We start from the raw sequence: 26684 nt of genomic DNA, 5'->3' as shown, positions 1-26684 counted from the left end.
ATGGATCAACAATAACATAAGTTCTACCTCAAGAACAAATACTTAAACAAGTATGTGGTTTGTTCGGAATAACTCAAGAATAGTCGTTCTTGAGTTTCACAGTCCCTAACTCGCGATGTCATCATTATACCTTTCATTCTCGAGTTGACGATGTTCCACATCTGGATAGGAAGTACCACAACTCATAGCAAATCTTCTCATTCAAATAACATTCGATCTTCAAGGTAGAAAAACTTCAACTATCATCATTTCTTCTTCGGTTTCAAGTTGAGGTTCTTGAGTCAATAGTCTCCTATTAAACTCTGAAACATATCATCAAAACATGCATATCAAACCTCATTCTATTCAATCATTTCAGAATTGAATCAAAATCATCAATATAGATTCAATCAACATCATTTCAAACTTTAACTTTTTCTTATTCGATATAACTCGGAGTCTTGAATCGTTAGCCTTCGAAACTCAACTGAAATCGAGAAATAAAAATGCTATAACATTCATAACATCTAAACAACTATCTCAACTCAGTTATAGGCTATCAAAACGAAGTCAAAACATCAACCGACTGCGTAGCGATTAAAAATTGGGAACCGACTCGGTATCGAATTCCTTTCTAATCAATTCAGTCATTCGTATCACTTATATCAGCTGAATTCTTCATTCAATTCATCATATCAGCAGCTAAATATATCAAATGTAAGCTGGACATCATAACAAGTTCATTCCTTAGTTCATTTTCAATCCAGCTTCGATATATAACGACATACGAATTCAAGAACACAAACATCAAGTCATAATCTGATCTCTGCCAAATTTTGTTCTTCAAAACATGCCGAAAGGATTAAATACTTACATCAATTCGAAGCCCTCATTGCAAGGATTCCAGAGCATCTTTCGAAATTGAAATCGGACAACCGGATCAAAAGTTACGGCCGTTTGAAAATCGAAAACGAAAAAGGAATAAGAGGGTTCGGCTTCCTCTGTTCTTCACTTCTGAATAATTCTGAATACACATAACATATACACGTAGCATGCTGATAATCTGAATTAAAATCAGATATGTTCAATCAATATTGCGATCTAGCCCCTGAATTTTTGTAAATTGCAATTCAGTCCTCAGCCTTCGTTTTAATTCAATTTCAATCCAAAATAATTTACGAATATTAGAATTAAAATCAAAACTCTAAATATTCCCAAATTAAATATACTCGGATTAAAATTAAATAAATTTGGATTAAATCAATAATCCCGGCCTTTTGCACTTTAGCCCTCGAATCTTCGATATTTTCAAATCAACCCCTGGTCGGGTTTCATCTTCAAAATTAATCTTCGTTAATTCCCGAAACATGGAATTTAATCTTAAATTCTATAAATATTCAAATCGAATATTTATTCTATTAATTTAAGAATTCTCGGAATTTAATTCGCAAAATCTGTAAATTCTCAAATTAAATATTTTCGGCTCATAAATTAAATCTATCATTTCCATAACTTCTCAAATCAATATTAGCCCATAATATGGAATTTAATTCTCAAATCTCATAATTAATAATTTAATATTTTCGGGCTTTACAAAGACTCAGCGTTTGGCATGTTTAGCCAATGGAGTTAATACACCTAGATTTCATTTTCAGGCAGATGGTTTATTGTGCTTATCTAATCGTGTGGTTGTACCTAATGTTGCGGAGCTCAGGAACGATATTCTATCTCAAGCTCACAGGAGTCGATTATCAGTTCATCCTGGAAGCATGAAAATGTATAAGGACTTGCGAACTAGATTCTGGTGGAAAGGGATGAAGAGGAGTGTGTATCAATTTGTTTCGAGATGTTTGGTTTGTCAACAGGTCAAAGCTGAACATCGACGACCAGGTGGATTATTGCAGAATCTTGAGATTCCTGAATGGAAGTGGGAGCACGTAACTATGGATTTTGTTACCCACTTACCTATGACTTCACGCCAGTGTGATGCTATCTGGATCGTTGTTGATCGTTTGACGAAATCAGCACACTTTATTCCTTATAACCGGGAGTATTCTTATGATCGCATGACACGTTTATATATCCAGGATATAGTGCGATTGCATGGGATTCTAGTGAGCATAGTCAGTGATAGAGACCCGCGATTTACCTCATGTTTCTGGGGTAGTTTTCAGGAGGCATTGGGTACCACTCTGAGTTTGAGCACTGCATATCATCCGGAGACTAACGGACAGTCAGAGCGGACGATTCGTACATTGGAGGATATGTTACATTCTTCTGTCATGGACTTTGGCTTATCTTGGCAGGATCAGTTACCTGTGATCGAATTTTCCTACAATAACAGTTATCATCGTAGTATTGATATGGCACCTTTCGAGGCATTGTACGGTCGATGGTGTCGCACTCCGTTATTCTGGGATGAAGTCGGGGAACGACAAGTCGAGGGTCCTGAATTGGTGCAGCAGATTGTAGACAAAGTAGATTTGATCAAGCATAGGATCAAAATTGCTCAAGATAGACAAGCCAGTTATGCTAATATTCATCGCAGGCCACTTCAGTTTGAGCCTGGTGAATATGTGTTTCTACGAGTATCACCTTTCAGGAAGGTGATGAGATTCGGCGTGAAAGGCAAGTTGTCTCCTCGTTTTATTGGACCTTTTCAGATACTGGAAAAGATCGGAGATGTTGCATATCGTTTGGCGTTACCGCCAAATCTTTCCAGTATACATAATGTTTTTCATGTGTCGTTACTTCGACAGTATATAGCTGATGAATCTCATGTGATTCAGTCTACTGATATTCAGCTAGAGCCAGATTTGTCTTTTGTTGAACGACCAATCCGTATCTTAGACAGAAAGGAAAAAGTTCTTCGGAACAAGACTATACCACTTGTGATGGTACAGTGGCAGCGCCGAGGCGTTGAAGAAGCAACTTGGGAAACTAAGAGTCGTATGCAAGCAGGATATCTTGAGTTGTTTGCTTTGTATTTTTTATTACCATTTAGTTGTAATTACAGTTGTTGTAATAAAACGTGGTTTGATATTTCATATTGTTATCTTGATTTGTCTTTAGATATTATTTTGCGGACGAAATATCTAAAGGTGGGGAGAATGTAGTAACCCAGATTCCATTTTAAGATAATGATATGTTAAACATGATTAAAGGTTAGTAATTAACCAAATTCCAGGGCATAATTGGACTTCAGAATTACCAGAGGGATCGCTGCATATAAGGGTGATAGCCAAGTTCCACTTTCCATGCTATGATATGGCATATAATTTTAAATGTGGCAAAACATGATTAAGGAGTCCTTATTTGGTAAAAATAAGTGGAAAATCAGCTCCGGAACGTCCAAAAATGGTAGGAAGGGTCCTGGGGGTCTCGGACAGTTCGGAGGCACCGAAATGAGTTCGGACCATCCGAACTCAAATACAAAGTTCGGAGGATCCGAACCCAACACTTAGGAGGCTCCGAACTCCCCCAGACAGCAATGCTAGATGACTAATCCGCGAATTTCGACAAGTGTCGGGCATGCAGGTTCGGAGGGCCCGAACCCCAGTTCAGAGGCTCCGAACTCCGGCGGATTTTGCCTATAAATAGGGCCATTCGGACAAGAAATTAGATATAAATCAAGTATTCTGAGTGTTCAGTTTATAGTAAGCGTTATACAGAGGGCCCTATCGGTAATAGTGAGATTCTGGAATAACAAAGAAGTTGTTATAGTCATCCAGAGTCAGCAACATCAAAGGGCTTATTACGGACGAAGGTATGGTCCGGGAATCTGTTTAAGTTTTGGGAGTACTTATTAGCTTAGTTAAGGCTTATAGAATTTATGTAGTGATACGATAAACTTTTGAATATAGGCTTGGAACCTAGGATCCTACTATACTTGAACTAGCCTAGAGGTACGTACACATTGACTGAGATTGCCAGCGAGTATACATGTTTCTATGTTGCATTTATTTGGCATTATTATATGGCATGAGATATGATTTACCGTTTTCTATATTCATATGTCATGTGCATATACACGTTGAGCCTATACCTTGTTATACCTGACTATAGAGCCGCTCAGCTCTATATTCGATAGTCTGTCACTGAGAGTACCGCGACGGCGGGGGCATTTATGTCTGTCTACTCTGGTGTACTAGACGAGTGTGGTTGAACCCAGAGGTTGATCCGTGCGGTGGCAGCACTCATGTGGCGCCGGTTCTGAGCATGACTTTTCAGATGACCCTTTACCAGTCATCATGTTGCATGCATTATATACATATGTTTACTCATGTCTATGTACTGGGCGTTAGCGCTCACGTCCTAGTTGTTATCTTGGACACCCTATTCCATGGGGCAGGTCGCAGGATGGACGGAGCCGGTAGTTCGAGGCAGGACTAGGGAGCCGGAGCTTTTCAGGGGAATTTATACAGCAGGATATGTTTTAGTTGTATAATGTTTACTTTTAAGTTCTTCGATTTGGTTGTATCACTACAGATTTAAGCTTGGATTATGTTACTAAGCTGATATGTAAATTATGGATTATGTTTCCGCACGTTTTTACTCTGTTAAAGTATTTTGCTGTATTAAGTTTAATGCATGCTATTAGTTGCCAGTTAGTAGGTGATTCCATGCAGGGTCACTACAGCTTTTGTGCTTACGGGTTTCTAGGTACTGAGCAACTGCATCTTTTGCTGCGAGTGCTGCTATGTTTTCCACTAGTGCAGTGAAGGCTTCATGGGTGAGAGTAATACTCGGCGGTGCGTTTCCATTGTTATTATTTTCTTGAGACATTTTTGAAGTAATATGTGCTCTCAATGACGTAAAGAACAATTTTCCACAGACGGCGCCAAGCTGATGTAGCCAAAAATCACTTGTATATGACACGTTGCTTCCGCAAAGTCCGGAGTATCAACGAATCCTTGTATGTTCCCGGTGGAGATCTTCAATGGGTTATTCCTACATTATAAAACAAAGTCAGAGGAGTCGAGAGTTCCCGGCGAAGACACTCCGACGCTCAAGTCAGCGATTAGTCAAGGGATAATAATCAAGAGTAGAGTGTTATAGTGCTTAAGAAAGTGTGTACCTTAATAATGAGGTGACTTGATCTATTTATAGATATTCGGAAAGTTTCACGGGCTTGAGCCTCTTATGGGCTGTTGTAAAATGCAGGGTCCGCTTGAATTAAATATATAAAATATTTAAATAAGCTTGGACCTTAAAAATATTGAGAATGGACCTTCATGATTGAACTCAGGCCCAGTTGAATTTTTAGGTGTAACTCATCACTACCAAAGTAGAAATATATACTTTTCATGATGGATTTTGGTCTGTAACAAACAACTTAGATATTAAGATCAAATAAAAATGATATTATCATCCATAATTAAAATATGTATGTATAGAGTTTTGCTATACTGTCCACCTTCCGTGCCCACCTATGAGGTGAAAATCATCCATTGGATGAACCATTTGTATATGATTTATCTCATCCATTGGATGATTGCCACCTCACAGGTGGGCATGGAGGTGGGCAACATAGCAAAACTATGTATGTATATATATAATGGTGTAATTTATGGATTATTTTTATTTTTGAAATAGTACTTGATGGATGTTAATTGAATTGGTGGGATGAATTTATATTAAATGATTTTCAAATCAATTCTCAAACACATTTCTTAATCTATATTATTATACTATCAAATTAAAGTAGAGAGCTTTATAGTAACTAATTTACAATAAATTTGGTAAAACTAAAATAAAAATTATAATTCTATCCTTATATAAATCTAAACATATAAAAATCGATTAAAATAGATTAAAATTTGTTTGATTAATTAATTAATATGGAGAGAGAGTGTTTTTTTTTTTTTTTTTTTTTTTTTTTTTTTTTTTTTTTTCTGTCAACTGATAAAACTACAATTATTCGAATATTAGCAATTGTAATGCGAAGTGTATGGCCAACCTCTTCGCACTTCCACCCATTCATCGGCATGGCCTTATCCACAATCCCTGCTCCACCGCCGTCACTCACCGCTCAGCCCTCCGCCGCCGCTCCAGTACCCAAGCTCCTCTATTTTCCGACAGCCCTGCTGAATTCCATACCCAACTCCTCCTCCGCCGTTCTCAGTACCCCAGCGGCTCGCCATAAGTGGAGGACCAATGTCTCCTTCTTCTCTGGTTTCTTGAAAAACAACAAGAAGAAGAATGCCAAGGAGATTAAAGAAGAGCTTCTTGAGGCCATCGAACCCCTCGATCGTGGTGCTGAGGCCACACCCCAAGACCAGGAAACCATTGAGCAGGTCTATATTGATCTTTTCTATTTCAACATCTTTAGCATATATAGTGTTTTTTTTGTTTTTTTGGTTCTCCAACTATTTGTGTGTTGGATTCATGTCAATGTTTCATGTTGCATGATCAGATTGGTTGCCCACTTAATGGTGTAGTTATTGGAGTACAAATGTACAATACTAGTGGAATTCTTACTTAGTGGTGGCATATTTGAGGGATTACAGACCTTTACACTGTTTGTATATCTACTTAGTGGCTGTTTATACAAACTGGCTCTTACCATGTATATAGTGAGGTAGTGTTTTGAAGGAAAAGCTGAGAAATGTTTTTCTCCCAAACACTACCTTAGTTTTTTAGAGATATTAGTGCACCAAATTGCTTTATACCATCAGCCTGAGAGCTATTTGAATTCCGTAGCATCTGCTTCTCTTTTGTATCACACTGGCAAACAGATTTGCAATTCCTAAACTGATCATGGCCACACCTATCCCTTCACGTTTTCCTTCAGAATTTCCTCTGACATAATGAGCTTTATTGAACCGTCCAATTTACGCTGTTATCAAGTTGTAATATGACCTTCGAGAAGGCAAAAACACTATCTAGTCAAGTGTTAAGTGCACCTCAATTAAACTATCCACATGCCTCGAATTCTGCCTAATTCAGTTTCGACAACATTATGCATATACCATTTCTTTGGATAATGATTTGTAATAATTTTTATTGGTTTTAGCACAAGACCCGTATGAATCTTTATGCAAATTTTTGTATGATGGAAAGAATTGGGACGTGTACAAGATTAGAGCTCTGTTAGTCTTCTGAGCAGCAGTTCTTATTGGCCTCCTGATTTCTGTTTGGTAATGATGTGGCGTATGAATTAGTTACATGTTCTGAATGACTTGAGTTATGACTAAATTATTACAGCTTTTAGGACACAAAGACGTCGTTTTAAAATTATTATCATAGTTGTTAGGAATCGTCAACCAAAGTCCCACATTGGAAAATTAAAGGAAAAAATCATGGATTAATATATGAAATGATATCTCCATTGGTATGAGGTCTTTTGGGTGGGTTTTTAAAACAAAACCATGAGGGAAAGCTTTCGAGGGGACGCTCCCGGTAATTCATGTAAGGCGTGTGCCTCAAAGGTGAGTAAACTCGATTGGAGGGACGGATTGAAGGGAGGCCTGGTGGGACTTCGTTTGAGGGAAGAATTGTTAGAAATGGTCAACCAAAGTCCCACATTGGAACATTGGAAAATTAAAAGAAAGATCATGGACACAAAGGTGAGTAGACGGATTGCGAGGAGCCCTAGTGGGACTTCGTTTGAGTGGAGAATTGTTATGAATGGTCAACCAAGTTCCACATTCGAAAATTAAAGGAAAGATCATGGACACAAAGGTGAGTAGACTCGATTGGAGGGACGGATTGAGGGGTCCCCTGGTGGGACTTCGTTTGAGGGGAGAATTGTTAGGAATGGTCAACCAAAGTCTCACATTGGAAAATTAAAAGAAAGATCATGGACGCATTGGAAAATTAAATCATGGATTAATATATGAAATGATACGTGGCCTTTTGGGATATCCGGATTCCATTGATCAACAATAGTCAAAATCATGAATTCAGTTCCAGTTGGAGAAATCGTGGGAAAGCATTGTTGTGTAACAGTAACTAGCAATTATCGTGTGGATGTCAATCAAAATGTCATTCTTGCAGTACCGGATGCTTGAAAGGTTTTTAAGTCGTGCCTTTGCTATCAGAGTTAAATTCTGTATTTCAGTTGTTGGAATTTTGACATTTGATCCTTAATACATGCTCCTGCAAGTGAAGCTCGGCTGGACATTCAAAGTTGTTGCATTCTAAACACATGAGAACATTTTATCATCAACAAATTTAGCAGCTTTCGTGAAGTTGAATTTACATGTTCTTCCGGGAAATGAACTTTGGTGGTTTTGGTGTTTATTTTCATTCCTTTTGTTTTTCCAACTTTGTTCTTAGATAGTTTGCAAACTAGAAGCAGCTAATCCAACGAAAGAACCACTGAAGTCTGGTTTGCTCGATGGGAAATGGGAACTTATTTATACAACTTCTCAGTCAATTTTGCAAACCAAGGTACAAATTTTCATCTGCTGATGCTTCTAGTTTTGACGAGTTTTGTTGTAAAAAGTTGCCATTTATTTGTTGCTTGAAAGCTTTGTTGTTTAGATGGTTGTTTATATGTGAAAAACACTTACTGGTTAACTATATAAACAGAGGCCCAAGTTTTTAAGATCTAGAGTAAACTATCAAGCAATTAATGTTGATACTCTTCGGGCGCAAAATATGGAAACAGGGCCATTCTTCAATCAGGTAAACCCATATTTTGAGTTGGTATTTTTTTTCCTCATGTGGTTTTGACCAGGGGCAGACCAAGCAAAGGGTATTGACCCACATAAAATGTTTCAATTTTTGTGTATAATGTTACCAAAAATTTTAGTTTCAACCCGCAATACAAGAAGCGTTCTACATTCCCTTCTGTGCATAAGTTATCTGGCATCATTTCTGGAATCAAATCAATATTCATGAATTATCGAGAATCGAGGCTCAATTTATTGTGAAACATGAATGTAGTCATGGGTCCATCCAAGCAAAACTTTACATAATTGTACTTCTCGCAACTACTACTCATGCATATTCACTTTACCAAAAATAATTTAGCGGAGTTGCGTGAGGAATCCATTACATGGTCTCGACTCTTGTGAACTGACTCACACATCTTCGGCAACCCGATATGGGGTTGGGATATTACAGTGAGTTACCTAGGCAGATTGCTAGGTAAGAATAAAGGACCTTGATTACAAGGAGTCCAACACATCACAAAAAGAAGAAAAAGTTATATTTATTGGCCTACAAATAATGAGTGTACGCAGAATTTTTTCTGAATCTATCATGGAGTGTTGAGGATCTGGACTTTACATATCTCATCAAAATGAGCATTATGGTTTTTGTTGTTTGATACGCTGTAGGTCACAGCAGATTTAACACCTGTAAATCCGAAGAAGGTGGCCGTCAAATTCGACTCTTTCAAGCTAGGCGGTCTCGTAAGTCATGCATGACTAATTTGATCCTATATATAACAAACATGAATCTTTCTTATTATAGCCAGTTTTGATCTTTTCAAGCACGAACAATGAAGCAAAGCTTATAGCTTGCTTTTGTGGTTACTGGAAGAATTATAACATAAGCTGATGGAACAGATACCTGTCAAAGCTCCTGATCGAGCTCGAGGAGCGCTGGAAATCACGTACTTGGATGATGAGTTGAGGTGAGGTGATCCAGACTCCTTGGTTTTATGTCATTACCGTTTTTGCATGGGGACAGAAATACACTTGACATGCATTCTTGTTTTCAGAATATCGAGAGGCGACAAGGGAAATCTCTTCATCTTGAAAATGGTTGATCCCTCCTACAGAATACCCTCTTGATCTTAATTCCAGAAGGCAAATTGAGTGTACATTTCATCTCTTTTCCATTCTTTGTTTTGTATTAAGTTTTTCTTTCAAGTATATAATCACTTACCATGATGTGAAGCGGGAGCATGGTGAAACACAAATAATGAATCCATAGTTTACTGGTTTTTTAAAGCTTTTAGTGGCTGTTGTATACCATGGCAAAATATAGAGCTTTTCATATTCCCGATTTTTTTTTCTTTGGAAAGGTATATATTCTGATAGTGTCAATAGTTTAATAGTTATTACATAAACGAAATTAGTTCTATATATGTTTAAAATTTTAGTTTAGCATGTAATAATAAGATAAAACAACACTAATTAAAGTGCCCGTCTTCCGTTTTGGTCTTGTTCAGTGCTTGATCCTTGGCGTATGGCTTTGGCCACCGTTGGGTTTAATTTGAGGAAATGTCGAAAAGTCGATTTGGTTAAAGTTTATTTTGGATGTATCTTATAATATAGTTTACAGTTTTTATAAAACTCTTATATACCATACTACAGTGGAAGTTTTTGGTGTACGATCTCACGGATATTATCAAAAAGATAGGTCGATTTGATCTATATATAAAATAAATAATTATATTTTTAGCATAAAAAAAATTCATGAGGAAGGTCAATTAAGATATTGGTTTCATTCCTCTCAAAAAAAAAAAAAAGATATTGGTTGGTATCATGAAATTAACCTATGAGACTTTTTAAGGTCATTTATATGAGTTTTTATTTATTTTTTTATGATGTGATCTTACAAAAATTTAATCAATTTAAATTTATCATTTAAAATAATTTTTAGTCTTGATAATTTTGTTAACTATGATATGATCTCATAAAAATATAATCAATTTGAATTACAGTATAACCCTTTATCACTTATTATCAGAGATGGACCTATTGAGTGAGCTAATTATAATAAAGCTCATGTGATATTTAATTAGTCTATTAAATAATGTATAATCATAATAAAGCCCAATCAAGCCTATTAGACATTTAATTATCTCACTAAACTTTTTTATACTAATAAGAAAACTCAAGTTATTAAATATTTAAAAATCATAAAGTATCCATTTGCAATTTATACCACATTATGCTCTTACCCTTCAAATATTTCAATATATCCAACACCAAAAGTCCAAAAGTCCTACACACAAATCTTATATTATAATAAATAATATAAATCACTGGTTATTGCGATCTAATTTCATTTTTTATTCCAAAACTCACTTTAAAATTTCACAAAATTTTTAAGGATAAAATTGCTTATACATTTCCGTATTCCATCTTTTTTTTTTAATTTGCATTAAATTTAAAGTCTTCATTTTAATATATTTATGTTTTGTAGTGACAAGAAATGTAAATTTTTCATTAAAAAATTGCATAGATTGTTCGAACTTCGAAGTAGTCTATTATTCTTTAAAACAAACTGAAATATTTAAATTCAGATAAAATATATGCATGCATTACGAAAATATAATATTTATTTTTCCGGTTATCAAAATCCACAATAAAATATGATGTTTGTTTTCCAAAGGAGTCAATTTTTTGAATGTGAACCGTAACTCTTGTTCGATAGTTTTTACAAGGTTTTTATATTTTTTCCAATTACATATTAAATTTATTATATACCTTGATGTATTAATTTTAAATTTAGTTTAGCCCCGTATGAATTCCTAATTCCGTCTCTGCTTATTTCAAAATGTTATCTCAATATGAATATAAATCAAATTAATTATGAAACAAACTATACAAACAGGCAACAGATACATAGAATACATAAAAGATGTTTACTTCAATTTGAATATAAATAAAATTAATTAAGAAACAAACTATAACTATTATGAAACAAACTATACAAATGCAACAGAAGTATCGTTAATTTCTTCATGCTCGTTCCAAGTTCGAAGTACCATTTGTACAAATAAGAATCCCCTTCGTTACATGATTTCTTCTTCATATAGATAGATATAGGATCTATGGGGCAATTACTTAGAAGTACATTTTGTGCTACAACCCTTCCTATCTGATAGAAAAGGAGAGTTTTCCAAAAAAACCTGCTAATGGAGGAAAACCTCCTAGGGATAAGAGACATAGGGCTAAAGAGAGAGCCAAAAAGGGATCTTTCGTGTTTTCCTTTCACTTGTAGTGTGGGGAAGAAGAGCCGAGTACTCTACCATTGAGTTAGCAACCCGAAGAAAATATAGATTAAACATAATCTCAACAAAATGTATATAGATGTACTCAAAAAAAAAAAAACAAAGGGTATATAGATAAAATAAATTAAATGAGATCAAAAGAAATAGCTCTCGCGGTCTAGAATAAAAAAAAAAAGAGGTTGGAACAGAAGAATTGAAATCTTAGATCAAAACACTATGTATGGATGGTATGAACTGCCCAAACAAGAATTCTTGAACTTATTGAAGATATCGATATTGATGCTAGTGACGATATTGATGCTAGTGACGATATTGAAGGCGCTGTTCTTGGTATAGCAGTTTAGCTCGAAGTTCATCAAAGGTTAACGACGAATTATTGTTGGTGACCTCTCTTCCTCAGCAAAGAGATCTCAAGCAGAGATTCGATTGGCTCAAAGTGATAGTGGCTTCTCCAATCTGACCTAGATGGCGATTATCCATATATGTCTCTAGCATGACCACTTGATGAAATTGGAGGGAAGTGGTGTTGTCCGGAAATAGGACTCAATGTCTCTAATAATCTTGCTATGCACCTTGATGTATCGGACTTGAGCTTTTGCATGTTGTGATATTGCGTGTATTCTCTAAACCCCGTTTTGTGTATGTATTTGAAGGCACGTCGGAAGCGAGCGCGGGAATGAATTATTAGCCTGAGCATTTCTGCCCAGGTCTTCAGCACGCAGGCGAGGTGGTTTCTCGCACGCGCGCGGTGTCTTCCAGGGGCTCGGGTTTGTTACCCCGCGCGCGCGTGAGAGGTGTACCTCGCGCGGGCGCGAACCTTCAGCCGGGGCCCTGGATGTGCGAGGCGTTCTTCTTTTAAAAAAAAATCTAATGGATTTATTGGTTGGATCTTGTATGTTTAATTAGTTGTTTAGAACCGAGGTCTCACATATCATCTGATCATTGAAGAATCAATTTTTGCACTTGTAATCGAGTTGTAATCACTCTGTATTAAATTCAATCTAGGACTGTCTTTGTTGTTGTTTTTGCTAGGAGTTCTGAGATAGTCTGTGTGGTAAGTCCTAGTCTTGGATTGAGATTTTGCAAAAGGTTGTAAAATTCAAAGTCTTCTATTATAAACCTTCCTGCTAGAAAGAAGGGGTGACGTAGGAGTATTTAATTATCCAAACATCTAGAAATATCCGAGCGTGCTCTTCATTTCAGTTTACTTAGTATTTTTAGTCTCGTATTCATTTTTCTTACTTAGTGTTTGGAATCTGTTTGTTGGCATCTTCCGCACATTTCATTTGCTTGTCAACTTACATCGACAGTGAAGAAGGAAAGAAGTCAATCTCCAACCCGGTTGAGTTCTAATTTTTAAGTGTTAAGAAATTTTTGTGGTGTATTCAAACAACCTCCGCACACTAAACTGCTCAAGTTGTTGATCTGCTTCAGACTTGAAGTCAGTCTACCTATTTGCCACAAAACTGCTCTCGGCAGTCAACTGAAGTTCGCGCAGACAGTTTACAAACATTCTAGGAATATTCCGACTTGAAGTCAATCTATCTACTTGCCACAAAACTCCTCTCATCTGTCAACTAAAGTTCGCGCAGATAGTTTACCAACATTCCAGGAATATTCCGTTGTAAGTCAGTCTATGTCCGCAACAACCTCCGCGCACTCAGATTGTACTATTGCGGTAGAGAATGACGATGTGACAATACAAACAGTGCGACGGAAAGAATTTGAAGATATCAGATAATATTTAAAATTATGACCGTTGGCACCCAAGCCTATAAATAGGCATATCGATCGGTTTTGGAAGTGTTAGCAAGTATTACACACAAACTCACAATTTTTAAGCAGTCTACCAAAAATATTTCAAAGTTCATCGAGCTAAACTGATCAAGAACTTGAAGCACATATTAGCAGATATAATCTAATCATTGAAGGATCAATTTGTGCACTTGTAATCGAGTTGCAATCACTCTGTATTAAATTCAGTCTAGTGCCGTCTTTGTTGTTGTTTTTGCTAGGAGTTCTGAGATAGACTGTGTGATAAGTCCTAGTCTTGGATTGAGATTTTGCAAATGGTTGTAAAATTCAAAGTTTTCCAGTATAAACCTTCCTGCTTGGAAGAAGGGATTACTTAGGAGTGTTTAATTCTCCGAACATCCAGAAACATCCGAGCGTGCTCTTCATTTCAGTTTACTTTGTATTTTCAGTCTCGCATTCATTTTTCTTACGTAGTGTTCAGAATCTGTTTGTTGGCATCTTCCGCACATTTTTTTTGTTTGTCAACTTACATCAACATTGATGAAAGAAAGAAGTCAATCACCAACCCGGTTGAGTTCTACACCCAAACTGATTCTATCACATACCTCTAACTTCAAGAGTATGCAGCCTACCATCTAAGCTAGATATTTAATTGATAAGTTATAGAACTAATTTGTTAAGTGCATCTCCAATCTTGCATCAAAATAACGTGAAATGCTATTTTGGTGCAGGGTTTTCATCTCCAATTTGTTAATTCCGGCCATGTTGCGGCGGGTGTTCTTCTTGTTTTTCGCCGCCCCCAGCGTGGCCAGCTTGTCTTGGTACTCCATCGCGGGACGCTTCGATACAGCCGCGTAGATGCTCTTTTTCCTCTCGCTTTTTTTATTTGCCTCTCTAGTAAGGCATTAGACTTGTCATACACACGCCTCGTATTTTAGAGTATAGGTCAACTTACCTTACAGATATTATCTTGGATCTAATGATTCATGATTTGTTACATCAATACGGTAACATGTTGGGTTTGAAAATGACATATAGATATAGGCTCAAGAAGTGGTGACGAATTTGCTTAATTACATGTTGAAAATTTTGTTTAATGAGTTGAATTTGATACATTAATTGCAGCATTAGTTGCACATAAGGAGAGATTTGAACAAAACAAGCAAAAGAAATTGATACGTACGGCTTTAAAAAAATTGATATTTGTTTCATAAAATTAAATTAGATATGCAGGCCAGCACTTTTCAAGAAAGCAATGAGAAGATTCAACTTAGCATGGTGGGCATATTCTTACCCCATAACAATTCCGGCTCTGACTGCGACCAGATATGAACAAGAAGTCAAAACTGGAGTCTCTCACGCCATTAGAAACTTCCGAGTGAAATTACGCAAGGTTTAAATTGGTAATCGAGTCATTCTCGGATGAAATTTTTCGGGCCCGAATGCTATTAAGGAGGAGAGTTATGAGTACTCAATTAAAGCTATAGCAGGTGAGGTCCCACATGTGTTTACATCACATATTTTCTTAATCAGAAATTTCACTACAAATAGTTGGTGCACTTGTATATATATATAAATCAATTTCGTATAAGATTTGAAGTAAATGAGTGGGATATGGATGTTGTATTTGATGCAAAAATTATACTATTTTAATGCAGAACTTGAACTAAATAGATTTTGTGGTTAGTGCAGAAATTACACTATAAATCTGCCTCTGGTTATCCATTGGAGTAGACTGGCTCTGGTTTTCAATCAGGTCAATATTAATATATGCTGTAGAGTTTATGATTCGATTTGGTATTTGGAGTTTCCAAGGAGTGTTCTCTCCTTTTATCGCAGAACAATTAGATGGTTCTGATTAGGGTTGACATACCGTACCGAAATACCGGAATTTTGGCATACCGTACCGAAATTTTTTCGATATACAGACATTTTTTCGGTATACCGAATTTTGTTCGGTATCTATACGGTATCAATATGAATTTTTTTCTTATCAAAGTTTCAGAATTTTACTATCGGTATCGGTATGAATTTTTTTCATACCAATATTTGTAGTAAGGTATACCGAAGAACCACCTCTAGTTCTGATGTTATATTTGATTTAGTTTTTAGTTATTATAAATAATAATTAATTGAAAATTATTTTAATTTGTGTAGATAATAATGTCTATTATTTATTTATTTTTAATAATTAAATATTCACATACACATTTTAATTATAATTAGATATCTAATTATTTATTTTATTTTTACTACTTAATAATTTATCAATTTTAATAATATGTGTGTATTAATTTGTATAATATAATTTTATTAATATAAAATAATTACATTAATAATTTAAATATTATTATAATTATACGTATTAATAAAATAATAGTATTTATATCATATTAAAATTAAGGGATAATTATTTTAAAATCCCTAAACCTAAACATAAATTTCTCCTAACTCCCTACATTCAAATTTTTTAGTTTGCACTCTCTAGTGGTCCCCAATTTTGATTAAACAAGTATTCAACTAATCTTTTGTACTTTGGCGTTGTTTTACCTATCGAACCAGTTCATGTCGTGAAGAACTATTGGTTGCGCAAGGTTTCCAGCCTATATACTTTAGATTAGGGTCCAACATGCTTCCGTAAAGTAAATCAAATTTAAATACCTCTTTGACCATAATATTGTCGGGTCATACCTGCCGAGTTTTACGAAGTGCTCCTCACACCCCAACCACGCAGTCGCAACAGATGGTTTCTGCACAAGCTCCTTCAACGACACCCAGCACAGCCTTAATTCGTTTTCTACCTTAAGGCGTATGGTATATAAATTTAATTATAAAATATGAACATGAAAGAACAAGAGACTTTAGAAAAATTATCCAGACATAATATTATTACATAAATCAACTCCTTTGAAGAGGAGAAGACAACTTGTTTAGCTACTCATAGTAGCCTCGTTCTTGAAATACATAAACGAACACTTATTACAATAGAAAGAGAAATATTACAACAATTTTATTCGTAAGAAAACTGAAGGGAATGATCGATGTCTTCAGCTTCCTCAAATGCCTGTATTTATAGCTGTAGTTCCACTCGTTTCACCGAGAAACTTCAGGGAATCTTACAGTTGTCTTGTATTTCTTTATGTCATTATTGATGGCATCTTTTACTAGTGGAGGAGGCAGCTGTCTTGAATTTTTTATGCCATTATTGATGGCATCTTTTACTAGTGGAGGAATCACATGTCTGTCACTTTCTTTTGGCTTTATTCTCCTCACATGCCTGCTTTATTGTTTTCGGGGCATCTTTTGCTTTTGAAGTAGACCCCTGTGAAAACGCATTTTTGGTGGTCCTTGTCCACCTTTGCTTGTCTCGAAAAAATCCTTTCGATCCGTTCGGGGTCTAAAGGTTTTTCCAAATTCTGGCTCCTTCTGATTTGGGCATTCTGGGCAGATATTCTCTGACCATCGTCCAATATGAGCCATGTTACAAAATTTTCGGCGAGTTTCTTTACTCCCCAGCAGCTTGTTGTTCCACAAAAGATTTCTCTTCTTTTCGAAGAGTTCTTCCGAAAATGCTGTAGTTTTTCCTGTCATTGTGTTCAACAGGAACGATCCATTCACAGAATTCTGATAAAATTTGAATGAAAACTTGACTTTGTCCATCTCAGTAAGACAGACCCAAATACCCCATGCCCTTCTGGTTGAGATCTCATTTTCCCCGAAAGTGGACACCAAGGGTATTTCTTCAGTTTTAGGATCCTTGATAAATTTATGACTGTTTATATCAGGTCTCCTCAGCTTGATAAAATGAAAGGGTTCGTGTGATCCTTTCACTATTGGTTCTGGAGCTGTACTGAAAAAATATAACTCAAGCACATCTCCTCTGGACAAATGATCATTATTTGCCCATGTTTCTTGGACTGCTTCCTGAATCCATTTTGGTAACTGTGATATCTCCAGAAAGCTTGGTGATGTTGTATAAACTGAGGCCAAAGCCCCAAATTCATACCAGAGTTTTACATCTTTAGGATTGACATTGTTTTTTAGCCAAACCCTTGGATATATTCCTGCAACATCAACCCTGCAAGTGTTCGGGTTGATTTCATTCCTTGTATTCAATTTCTCCCACTTCTGTTGATAAACCTGGAATGGAGAAATAATAGATGGATTAGTATCAATCTTAGATTTGCCCTTGTCAGTGTTGGGTCTAAGATTGATCTCTTCCTCTTTTACCCCAGAGGCGGAGGGTTGACTTGATGAGTTATCCTCATCAATTGTTGCTTCATCCAGATCATCAAAGGCTGATGATAGATTAGCTTTTGTTTCTTGAGTTTTAGATTCCTCAACATCTTGTTTCACAACCGGTGGTTGTATTTCTTGTTCTTGTAAAACCAATGGTTTTAGTATATCTTGTTTATGAGAAACCAATGGTTTCTCTATAGCCTTCACAATTGGCCCTTGAATAGCAGCCCATAGTTGTGTTTGAGCTTGCATACATCCTGTAATTCGATTAGATACTTTGATCCGATCAGCTTGTTGTAACCTGCCGGCCATTTCAGCATTAATGGCTAACTGGTTGAACTCGTTTTGAAGCAACCCAAGGTGTTCCCTGAGATGCCTCTGCATTTTCAGGATGGAATCCACGTCACTGCCTTCCATCTCTTGTTAAAAAATCTGCAAGAATATTTTCATGAGATTTAATAATAACAATATCAAAAATATAATTTTGACATAAATCTTGCCATCTTAATAACCTAGCTTTCTCAGGTTTAGATTCAATCTTATTCTTTAGGAAAGCTTTTACCTGGGTGTTATCAACCTTCAGAGTGAATTTTTTAGCAAGTAAAAATAATGGCCATTTTTCAAAAGCCCTTTTAACCGCATAAAATTCCTTCTCGTTGATATGCCATCTAATGGCCTCAGATTCTGAAAAAAGACCGCTATAATATCTGCATGGTATTTCCCCATCTGGAGGGATTTTGGTAAGGACTGCCGCCCACCAATCGTCGCTGGCATCCGTAAATAATACCAGATCATCTTCATCTACGGGTATAGCCATTTTTTGGAGTTCTTACATATCTCTTTTAATTGGTTTACCCCTTTAGTATGGTCATCGGTCCATATAAACCTAGCATCCTTTTTTAACAAAGGACTGAACACCTTTCTGTATATTGCTAGATTGTTAATGAACATCCCTGCAAAATTAACTACTCCAAGAAAACTCTGGAGTTGTTTTACATCTTTGAGTTTATCTGGAAAATTCTTTACCTTTTTCACAATATGGGGTTGTAGAATTATTCCAGTTTCATCAATCTCAATACCGAGGAATTTAATTTTCCTTGTTGCTATGACTGCTTTCTTTTCAGATAACACCAGTCCTTCTTGTTTACAAATTTTAGAGAAAATCTCTAAGTGTTTAACGTGTTCGTCTATATTTTTTGATGCTATAAGAATATCATCAATATAAACAAACATAAAGTTGAAATAATCTTTAAAAAGGTTATCCATCTTTCTTTGAAATATCTGGGGTGCATTAGCCAATCCCATAGGCATAACTTCCAAAATATAGTGTCCTTGTGGAGTAGATAAGGCTGTGAATTTCTTACTGCCTTCTTCCATTCTTATCTGGTAGAATCCAGACCCCCTCTGGTATGGGAAAAATGCTTGCTTCACAGGTATTTCCCGAATGTAGGGAGTTACAATCAAATTTTGAGAAAACTCTAGCATTTCGTACACAGCTAATTAGATGTTCTCTACTAGGTATGAAGTACCCGTCAAACTCCAGGATTTTATTAATACCTTGGTAGTTAATAACTAACCTGGGTTTCCCTCTTTTTATTTCACCATGATTTCTGACCAGAAAACCTGGGCTACTATATGGTGAAACTCCTTCTTTGATTAGACCAAGGTCCAAATGTTCCTTGATAATCATTCTCATATCCCTTTGATCTGTTATGTTCATCGGAATAGGCTTATATCTGACAAATTCATACTCTTTGCCTTCCTTTAGAGTAAGACTGACTTTGAGTTGATTTCTATCCCACCATGCCAAAGGATGCTCATTATAACTTTCTTTGAGCCTCTTTTTAACATCTTCAAGGGATACCTTATTTTCTAACTCTATATCTCTATGATTTAGAGTTACCTTGAGAAGCTCCATATCCTCTGTTTGGAGTTCTTGTTCTGTTGTTATTTTCAACATGATTTCTCCAAACCTTCTTGGATCTTTCATTTTTGGGTGAAAAAGTTGTCCCTTATCACCACGCTGGCTACGAAATATTATTGGCAATTGTCGATAAAAAGCAACTTTGAGTCTTTGAACGATAATTTTATGATCACAAATTGTAGTGAACATAAGTCTTCTTGACTCATTGTCTTGTGTGTACTTCTTAAACATTTGTAAGAAGTTATTTCCTAACAGGATATCAGCTCCTGTATCATGAAAATAGATTGGTGGTGTCTTTACCTTGTACCAAGGTGTCTGACCTGCTCCTCCTATAAGGATCTCTGCTTGTTTTATTCCTTTGCAAAGAATTAAAATTCTTCGAGAGAAATCTCGTCCAGCAATTTTTGGAAAATCTTCTTCACATTTTTCAGGGAAGACTCCTCTTTTTGCTGTACAAATTCCTGCTCCCGAATCAATATAAGCTGCAAAGTATTCAGCCTTATATTGTTCATACAACATCCCTATCGGAATGTATATGGAGAAAGGACTTGTTGTCATTTTTTAAAGGGATTACTAAATGGCCCTGCCATTTTTAACAGACTGTGTTGTAACTCAGTAATCCGATTAAGACTATTCACCTTTAGTCTTCCTAAGGCTTCAGAAGGTAGAGTATAGTTACTCCTTTCTACCTCTTCAATGCGATCTAGTAAATCATGTTCATGACTTACTAATTTCAACAGCTGCTTCTTCCTTTGTTTGTAAACAAAGTTCTCGAATCTGATTAAGGGATTGTCCCTTATCCAATTCTCTTGGTTTTCCATTTCGTAGAATTCTTATTGAATCCTCCAAGTCTTTTCTTTTGCCATGAACTCTATTCCTTTTTCAAGACGTTTCCATGGTTTATGGTCCTCCAGAAACTCTAGGCCAAGAATGAGTTGATCCACTTCTTTTCCTGGAATTTCACATATTTGAACTTTCAATTCTCCAATATTTATCAATCCTTGATAAGTTTCTTTTTCATGTTGTTCCAAATAGTAAATCGAGTTACAAGGGAACTGGTTCCGATGACTTGTAATATTGAATACTATTTTCACTTCTTTCCATCCTTCTGAAGATCTAAGTTTTCCTATTATAGAAAACTCTTTTTCTTCTGGTGGAATTTCTTGAATAGGAGATTTGTCCCATCTCCTACTTGTCATTCGGTTTCCTTGAAAAGATAACCTTCGAGGTTCTATTTTAAGGTCTCTGTATAGAACCGGTCTGTCTTGGATTTGAATGTCTGTTTCCTGAATTAAAGGAAACTCGATTTTTTCTGGGTATATTGCATGAGCAACTTTCCCAAAGATCTCTGGAATTTCAATGAACTCATTTCTAATAAATAATTCAGAATGATGAGTATTAGAAAGAGCATATGAAATTTTATATGTAATAGAATATGGTCTATTACCTTTCTTCATTAGTCTCTTTTCCTTGAAGTTTTGATGCAACGTCAAGGCTCGACTAAAGTCCCTGTCAGCTAAATTGTAGGCTATTCTTGGATAGATAACTCCTACAATTTTTCCTGCACAAATATTTTCTGAGATAGTACCCAGGACAACATCTTGAATATTCCCTATTCTTTTATCAAATACTACGATATCTATGGGTGAATCTATTCCTTCTTTAAAAGTTGCCTTGATCATTATTTGGATTGCTCCAATATGAATCCAAGACATCGTCCTTGCTACCTCACCTTTCAACTTTTGCAATTCCTCTCTTATTTCTTCAAAAGGAATTAACTGCATCTCTATTTGATTACTTGTTAACTCCATGGGGATTGCCATTTTCCTTTTGGATACTTTGTAAATCAAATTATGTCTTCTTTTTCTAAGCCCTAGGTTGCCTAAGACTCTTTCTACTTGTCTTGCCGAAAATCCCTGGTACTTTTGTAACGTTGGATTTTCTCTCATAATCCTTTGGACCATATTATGAGATATCGTGGTTTGGCTAAAGAATCCAGCCAAACTTTCATGTGTTTCATGCCGAAACACTTCTTCTTTATTCTAATTCTGATTCTGATCCATCCTCAGAATCTTCTTGACTAAACAATATCTCTTCTTCGTATATGCTTTCATCTGAGGGGATATCCTCAAATTGATATATTTGGACTAGATCTTGAAAGAAGACCGCATCATCCATATCTGGTGTTGCTTCAAAGAGTTTAACTCCTTTTTTCTCGTTTTCTGGGCAATTTGTAGATATATGTCCTCTTGCTCCACATGTCCAGCAGTTGCAATCCTTGAAACTTTCACTTGCTCTTGTATGAGTTCTTCTGAAAGTTCTTCTTGATGGTGTTCTTCCCCTGCTTTGTGATGAGCTTGTTACTGGGGATGTTCTTGTAGGTCCACTTCTTTTTCCTGACCTATAAGATCTGGCCTTTTGTTTGGACCAAAACGTTCTTGGTTTCCAAGAACTTCTCATTCTTTTATTGTAGGGATTACTTCTGAATTTCTTCCTTTTAAATCTCTGTGATCTATTTCCAATGATCGTTGGAAGATCATTATCTTTACAACATAAAGGTGTACGTTTATTTATACCCCTTATTTTCTTGTAGTTCTTCTGTAATGCTGCCATATGGCACCATTCTGCCAATTTTCCTTTCAAAAAGGACGCGCGTCTTGCCAAAGTGTCAAGATGACCTGGAACGTATTCTTTAATCAGCATTTCTCTCCAGGGACTTGGCATTTTTGCGAAAAATAGCTGAATAGCTACATTTTCCTCGACTCCTGAATTCCATCTGTATTTAGTGAATAACATAATGTATTCATCAACTAAACAAATATCATGTAACTCGAGGCTATACAGAGCTTGAGTATATCTTCTCTTTTTCTCTGTATCTTGATTGTTGAAATAGTCTACCCCTATGAATTGTGCTTTAAATAGGGTGACCATTCTTTCTCCAATTTTGCTGAGGGATTCTCCTGCTAAGATTGATTCCTTCGTATCTGGCATAGTCATCTCCCAAGCAATCTTGACAGATCCCATTAGACTCATTTCTAGAAGTTTAATGAATTCTTCTTTATTGAGATCTAATGTCCCTGCTGCAATTCTCATAGCTGACGTCCAATCATCTATAAGATCTTCTCTATTTTTGAAGTCCAAAACATCAAGGTTTAACATAATCCCGTAAGGATGTATTGGATCTAAAACAGTTTTTCTGTAAAGAGTTTGATAGAGTGGGATTTTACTCCTTCTTGATCTGGTTCCTGCTGGATGTGAATTTTCTCCAACCTGAAACTCACTATGTGGTTCTTCTGTTTTAACCGCATATCTTGGGGGATTCCCTATGGGTTGTTCACCCTCAGAGGAGTTCATTTTTAGATCTACTACTTTGAGATTCGCAAAAGAATCCGCGAGATCTTGTAGATCCTCGAGATTTAATCTCTCTAAAGTAGTCATCAGATAGTGTTTTTCTCTGATACTGCTTTTATAACATTAATCATCCTTTCATTATCAGTTAAAAGTTTTTGAACCATTTTGGTTTTACCTTTCTGATGTAACAACGGTTCGGTACCAAACGAGAGTGGTAACCTTCCTCCTGTATTTCCTTTTCTAGAACCTGAAGTTTGTTCTAGATTTTTGATTTTAGTTTGAAGATCCTTTAGGGTTACAAGAATTTCTTCTTGTTTCTTAAGGATTCCTTCAATCTGCCGAGGTATTTCATACAGCTGATTGCTGTAATATTGTACCGTCTTTTGAATTTCTCTAAGATCTCCGGAGAGTTTAGAGGAATCTGGGGTAATTTCTAAAAATTGAGAGTTAAAAATCATCTTTCTGTCGTAAGTAATCTATTGTGAACAAATTAACTTGTTTATAGGATTTCATATAAATAAAATCCTTTTGATTCAAACCTTCGTTTGAAGTCATCTTTTCTAAAAAATCTTCTCCTCAACAAAGAAAAATATGAGTTAACGAATAATATTAAGTCTGAATATTTAACCTAAAGCTCTGATACCATTTTTTGCACATAATTCTTTGTTCCAAAATAAGCATTAAAACATGAGATATAAGCACAGAGATCTTTAGATATAAGTATAAAACCTTCAGATCTAAGCACAAAACAACCCATATTGAGTACAAGAATTAAATATTAAAATAATCAAGTTTTGTGGTCCTTAGGGAGTGCAAAGAAAGAATCTTTAAGGGAGGGAGTTGGGAGAAAGAAAGGTTTGGGTTTGGAGATTTATTCATAATTGACTCTAAAATTAATCATAATTATATTATTAAATGTATAAATAAATATTAAATCAATGATAAGAAATAATGTATGTAAAATAATAAAAAAAGAATATTCCGAAAATATTCATTTTGGTGTAAGATTTGAAGTAAATAAGAGGGAGATGAATGTTATATTTAGTGCAGAAATTATACTGCAAACTTTCACTAAAATAGATTTTGTGGTTGGTGCAGAAATTACGCTATAAATCTGTCTCTGGTTTTTCCATTAGAGATTCTCCATCGTTGCGGGTTCAACCCTCGTGTGGAGCATATTTTCTGCTGAAATATTGTGGGGTATGTTTTGGGGGTTGGCCATGTTGCTATCTTCTTCAAGTCTCTGCCGCTCGTGCACATCCCTCGATTTAACCTCCGCATGAGCCAATGTGTTTTTGATTCATGTGAATTGAACTCCCATTCGAGATCAACATTTTTTAGAATATTTATATATGCTATAGAGTTTATGAATCGATTTGATATTTGGAGTTTCCAAGGAGTGTTCTCTCCTTTTATCGCAGAACAGCTGGTTGGTTCTAATGTTATATTTGAGACAGACACTCCCATTATGATCAAAATTAAATAAGTAATGGTTGATCAATTTCCATCCATGCACCAAAAAATCTTCGGAACTCGCTTTCTAATATCAAATTAATTAAAGTCCATTTCAGACCAAGTTTATAAATTGTTCTGGCAGTCAAATCGGTTAAGAACTAATCAGACCAGCTTTGAATTGGTGAACCAGGTAAAAGCCGGTAGGACAAGTTCACTTCTGTTTTTAATATTTTTTTTTTTAAAAACGATTATTTTATACATACATATATATATATATATATATGATGTTAGATTTTAAACTTTGTAGATATAGTTTTAATTTGATAAAAGCTTAATTTTCCTATTTGTAGTGTGTACGGCTAATTTGGACCTTTTCTTGCCGTAAGGGTTGAAATCTTTAGCTCACGGGTTAAAAATATTATTTCAGTAGTATTTGAGCTTGTTTTAATTTATTTATTTTTTGTTAAATATATATATAATATTTAATATTTTGAGTATATGTATGTTGTTTAGATTTTAAATTTGAAATATATATATATATATTATCTATTTACACATTTGAAAATTTTTAAAATTTTTAAAATATTACTTTATATAATATAAAGTTTTTTCGGTTCCGACTGTCCATTAGAACCATTTTTTGAAGGGTTGATTGATTCTATAACCGGTCTAGTCATAAAAATACTAATAAAAAGTAACCTAATAAGTAATAACATCTGCAATTTAACAAAAAGAATTCAATATCTTATAGTATTAAGCATACAAGTTCTTCCTATCTCAAATTAATGAAGTTATATATATATATATATATATATATATATATATAATGAAATAGAAAAAATCTTGGAATTTTATTTATAAATTGCATATCCCGAATTTTCAAATAGTTGTTCTGATAATATATAGAAAACGAAAATCATGATATAAATTAAAGATGATGGAGCAGACTTGTTTCTTACCAAACTTGGTCGCACCACTTAAAGTTTGGAAATGAAATCCTAGAGATTACACTTGAGAACAATGTAATTGGGGGAGCAATCTATGGCTCTATGCTATCATGTGATCTCCCAAGTAATTCGGATCATTGATGTTGGCAGTGCCCGTCAGCCAACATAAACTGAGCTGTAATTGGGATCATCTCATGAATGAAAGGCTTGTATTAATTATGGCATATTAATAAGTAATTAATAAAACTAGCAGTGAACATTAACATACATATATAAGCAGAGTTTTAATTATTATTATTTATAGGAGCACAAGCATTTGAATTAGGCAGCATTCACGGCAATCTTCATCATAGCTTCGCAATGCCCCGGAATACTGCATATGAAATAGTTTTCGCCTTTGGCTAGTGTGATCCGATCTTTCCCCGATTGATAAACTTTGGAGCCAGAAGGCGTCGTGCACCCGTTGTACCCGCCTCCGCTCACTTTCACCACATTGTGGAAGCTTGGATTGTAGTTGAACACTGCAAAATATATCTTAACATTAATATATAAATATATATAATACTCATAAAATTAAATTTTTATTTATATATATATGCTAGCTAGCTCACCCAGTGAATCACCAGCAACGAAGTGTTTGCCTTGGGGCCACCCAGACACGAAGTAGCTCCAACCGCCGCTATCTCCCACGGTGTATGTGGTGGCTTCCGCCGTAAGCACCATCACCACCACAGCAAGGATCAGTAATGCACTGCGTCTTCCCTCACCCATCTTTTCTTTAATTTTTCTGCAATTTAATTGAAAATGGGTACTGAAAATTTATAGAAATGAGGAGAGTTACGAGTACTCAATTAAAGCTATAGCAGGTGAAGTCCCACATATGTTCACATCACATATTTTCTTAATCAGAAATTTCACTACAAATAGTTGGTGAACTTGTGTATATATATATAGAGTTCTTTTATGGTGTCCAATAATTATGCCTAATTTTGTGTCCATCATGTACAATAGTTGAGTTATACAGCACAATTGGTAAGTTGGCTTATACATGGTGGGCACGAAGTTGGGCATAGTTATTAGACACCATAAAAGAACTATATATATATATATATATATA

General features: G+C 35.5%; 2 protein-coding genes across 2 annotated transcripts; one reads left to right on the top strand and one right to left on the bottom strand.

The window, feature by feature from the left end:
- Window positions 1-5937: 5937 nt before the first annotated feature.
- Window positions 5938-9932, top strand: LOC140865430 (probable plastid-lipid-associated protein 4, chloroplastic). Its single transcript, XM_073270077.1, has 6 exons — window positions 5938-6275; window positions 8260-8373; window positions 8515-8610; window positions 9267-9341; window positions 9498-9565; window positions 9653-9932. The coding sequence occupies exons 1-6, from the start codon at window positions 5967-5969 to the stop codon at window positions 9723-9725; spliced, it is 735 nt and encodes a 244-aa protein (XP_073126178.1). The 5' UTR covers window positions 5938-5966; the 3' UTR covers window positions 9726-9932.
- A 15612-nt stretch (window positions 9933-25544) lies between these two features.
- Window positions 25545-26393, bottom strand: LOC140866837 (basic blue protein-like). The gene is made up of 2 exons (XM_073271891.1): window positions 26179-26393; window positions 25545-26088 (listed from the first exon to the last, which is right to left on the bottom strand). Exons 1-2 carry the CDS (start codon window positions 26336-26338, stop codon window positions 25889-25891), a joined length of 360 nt encoding a protein of 119 aa, XP_073127992.1. The 5' UTR covers window positions 26339-26393; the 3' UTR covers window positions 25545-25888.
- Window positions 26394-26684: the final 291 nt, after the last annotated feature.

This window comes from Henckelia pumila, chromosome 4, assembly GCF_033568475.1.
Source record: "Henckelia pumila isolate YLH828 chromosome 4, ASM3356847v2, whole genome shotgun sequence".
Taxonomy (NCBI): Eukaryota; Viridiplantae; Streptophyta; class Magnoliopsida; order Lamiales; family Gesneriaceae; genus Henckelia; species Henckelia pumila.
This window is presented reverse-complemented; position numbering and strand designations above follow the sequence as displayed.